The sequence below is a fragment of the Microtus oregoni genome, unplaced genomic scaffold, assembly GCF_018167655.1.
Source record: "Microtus oregoni isolate MIOR12 unplaced genomic scaffold, Mior012 000027F_ref0000203, whole genome shotgun sequence".
NCBI classification, from domain to species: domain Eukaryota; kingdom Metazoa; phylum Chordata; class Mammalia; order Rodentia; family Cricetidae; genus Microtus; species Microtus oregoni.
In genome coordinates, this window is record NW_024543086.1 from 16714888 (window position 1) to 16718628 (window position 3741).

The 3741-nt window shown below is 58.1% G+C and overlaps 1 protein-coding gene across 1 annotated transcript; it reads right to left on the minus strand.

The window, feature by feature from the left end:
* Positions 1–219: 219 nt before the first annotated feature.
* On the minus strand, positions 220–3086 carry Nkx2-5 (NK2 homeobox 5). Its single transcript, XM_041676447.1, has 2 exons — positions 2635–3086; positions 220–1247 (listed from the first exon to the last, which is right to left on the minus strand). The coding sequence occupies exons 1-2, from the start codon at positions 2963–2965 to the stop codon at positions 625–627; spliced, it is 954 nt and encodes a 317-aa protein (XP_041532381.1). The 5' UTR covers positions 2966–3086; the 3' UTR covers positions 220–624.
* Between the last annotated feature and the right edge of the window lie 655 nt (positions 3087–3741).

A 3741-nucleotide genomic window follows, 5' to 3' on the forward strand; every position in this document is an offset into this window, starting at 1 on the left:
ATTTGCTCACAGTGATAAAGCCTCTTGCGCCCTTTGCCGCTAACCTTGAAAGCAGGTCGCCCCCTTCGAAAATACTAGGCGACCTCAGAAAATGCCTTACGAGAGGCGCTGGGTGTGTTAGCTTTCGTTCGTAGAGGTTCTATGGATTTGTCCAGTGATAGCCTGCGCCTGAGACCTGGAGACGACCTCTGTGCTCAGAAATCCTACAAGAAGCACGCATGATGGCGTCAGCGCACTCAGTTTAATGGGAAGAGGGTTCGCATTTCTTACAGCAACAGGTAAAAACATAAATACGGTTGGGTGGGCGGAGGCAAGGCAGCCAGGGCCCGGGCGTCCGGCCCAGGCTCCGGGATTCTAGGCCCGCGTGCCCGGGCTCCGGGGCCCAGTGTGGAGTCCGTCCAGGGGTGCCTGTGGCCCTGAAAGGACTCTCCCGGGGCCAAGACTCCAGACTGCGTCAACGCACCGGGAACAAAGGGATGGAGCGGAGAAAGTTCCCAGGCCAGTATAAGAATGCTTGTGAAATCCCAGGGACCGGTCTTAGTGGGAGCCCTTCCTTCCCCAGAGTCATCGCCCTTCTAAAAGTGGAAGTCGGTCGGTCCGGGGTGTCCTAGGCAGGTCCCTTCCCTACCAGGCTCGAATGCCGTGCAGCGTGGACACGCCCGAATTGCCCTGCGACATCCCGGGACTCTGCACGGCGTTCAAGTCCCCGACGCCGAAGTTCACGAAGTTGCCGTTGGCGGTGGGGGCGGGCTGCGCGGCGGGAGGCGCGGCGGGGTAGGCGGCGCAGCTGTACCCGGGGCTGCAGGCCGCGCCACCGTAGCTGGGGTAGGGGTAGGCGTTGTAGCCGTAGGCGTTGAGACCCACGCCGTAGGCGGGCGCGTAGGCCGCCGAGTCCCCGAGGCAGGGCTTCCCGTCGCGCACCAGCACCGGCACCGCGATCCTGCGCGCGGGCGGCGGCGGCGGTCCCAGCAACTCCAAAGTCTGGTCCTGCCGCTGCCGCTTGCACTTGTAGCGCCGGTTCTGGAACCAGATCTTGACCTGCGTGGACGTGAGCTTCAGCACGCTGGCGAGCTGGTCGCGCTCGGGAGCGGACAGGTACCGCTGTTGCTTGAAGCGCCGCTCCAGCTCGTAGACCTGCGCCTGCGAGAAGAGCACGCGTGGTTTTCGCCGCCGCCTCGCTCGTGGTCGCTCGGCACCGTCCGTCTCGGCCTTGTCCAGCTCCACCGCCTTCTGCAGCGCGCACAGCTCTGAAGGGGGAGGAGAGGCGGAGAGATAGTCAATTAGAGCGGCCAGCCCAGGAGCTCAGGACCCTCGTGGGGTTGCTGCCCTGTCCTGCGTGGGGCGCCCAGCTCGGTTTCGTTGCCCGGGGTTCGATGTTGGAGCAATTGCGCGTCTGGGAAAAGCCTAAGTGATGTGGACACCCTACATGCTGCAGGACAAAACGAAACAAGAGAAATCTTGCCGCCTCCCCGCCCCCCCCCCCCCCGGTAGTTCGCGTTCTTAGCGCAAGTATGTGGCTTAGTTTTTCTCGGTGCAAAGAAAATGCAATCATAACGACGCTTGGGGGATGAATTACATCAGCGATACTTCGGTTTGATTCTCGGTGGTCAGTTTACCTTTAATCAAACAATTAAATATCTAGAAGGCCCAAAGTTTGGAGGGCCCCAGTGGGGCTGCCAGCTGGTGTTTGTGCGATTTCTCGACCTCCCAGTAACCGTGGCGGGAACTGAGACAGAGGCCTCTACTCTACACGGGCTCTTCAGGATCCGAGTGAGTCGGTAGCAATCAATTCTAGTACTCCTAGAATGTTCCTGAATCAGAATTCTCTCCTATCCTAGAGAAACCTACGAATGCTTTCCTAGCTCAAGGAAGTCACTGGGTCCTCTTGGCTTTTGCCCAGACAACCGGAGCAGCGCCTGGGTCTCCACCAGTGTGTCTGCCTCCTGTAAGCAGGCCAGACATTCTCCTCTGCTCTAAGACTTCTTGTGTACAGCCCCTTTCGGAAGCCTTCTCTCTGCTCCCTAGCGTCTTCGTTTGTTCCCTATTTTCTAATATTTTCCCAGAAGAGAACTTCTGCCTGGACCTTCCTGGAAATAGTGCTGGAGAAACAAAGCCAAACCCAGCTCCTGAGGTCCACAGCATCGCGTATCAAAACCACAGCCCTGTTCTCAGGCTCCTTTTTTTCCTGGCACAAAGAAGGAAGGGCCCAGAAAGACAGGATGGGCTACGAAAAGCCCAGGACCCGCGGGCTGAACTTTCTGTTTAGCAGTTCTCAGTGTCTCAAAATACAAAGGAGGTTTTTAACCCTCCGACAGGAATTGTTCCATCGCGAATTGTTAGATAGCTTAACTTGGTAACAGACCCAAAAGCAAGGCCCCAATCAACTGGGGCTCTGTAGGCCGAAAACAATATTTTTAAGTCCCTCTCTCTTTTCCTGACCCTCTAAATTCGGCGTTTCCTCTAAACTTCCAATTGTCTCAGAGAAGATACTGGGCAACCTGGAATCTTAAACTCCAAACTCTTGTGCGCCCAGCTTCAGCCCAGACGCTCTTCTGCCTGGCCTGGGGGTTTCTTGGCCCAGGAGGTTGAGCATGAGTGCGGTTCCTGAAGGGAAGGGCTTGGGCTTCTCCTTACCTTTCTTATCCGCTCGTGGGTCCTTGGTCGGATCAGGGTCGCCGTAGGCACGAGGATAAAAGGCGGGGGCGGCTGGAAAGGCAGGAGCGCACTTCGGGGGCGAAGGCGCGGGGCCCAGCTCCGCGCGCAGCTCTGCCAGGCTGGGCGCTGCGGCCTCGGGCCCGGAGTAGGCCTCCGGCTTGAAGGCGGCCAGCATGCAGGAGGCGGGCGCCAGGGTGGCCTCGAGGCGCGCAGACAGGTCCCCAGCGGCCAGGCTGCGCTGCTGCTGCTCCAGGTTCAGGATGTCTTTGACTGAGAAAGGCGTGGGTGTGAGCGCTGGGCTGGGGAACATGGTGGCGGCGCTGGTCTCACAGCGCCAGGTGGGCGGCAGAGAGTGGCGCTGCCCACCCCCGGGGACAGCCTCCCCGCATGGTGCCCGCCACCCGCCCGCGCACCCGCCTCTCTGCCCTGGATGTGGCGGGGCAGCAGGTAGCGCTGAGCACCAGGGACAGAAGAGGCGGGAGTAGGAAGGAGCAGGGGGACTCAGTCTGCCATTGGGCCAGGGGCCTCGATGACAGGAGCGACGGGCAGTTCTGCGTCACCTAATATAGACATAGGGTTGGGGGAAAAATCCTGCCCAGCTTTTTTAAAGGGGCCGTGACACATTTGGAAGAGACTCCGACCTCTACAGGAGATTGCTTCTCATTAGCCTGAAAACCCCAGCAAGACTCACTCAAAGAAAATACCTGACTCTTTTGAGTTGGGCCCGGGGTTTGAATAAATATTCCTCTGCACCCATTACTGAGTGAGCGAGTGAAGATGGACTGGGAGTTATTTACAGGAATCAAGACTGTCACTAAAATACTGATTACTGAAGTCTGGCTGTGAATAGCCCGCCGCATAGGAAGAGAAGCTCAAAGGAGACCGTTGTTCTGGGCTGATAACAGACAAACTTGGGAATTTGGGGTTGGGGGTACTTAATTTGACCTACAGGACCAATCTCTACCCAGGATTCCGCGCAGGCCCTAAGGGATTCTGAGCAAGTCAACCTGAATGGAAAGGTGAAGTGGCTAATTGCGGGGTGGGAGTGGCCACCTGAAGTAGACTGAGTTGTGAAAGCGCCTGTCC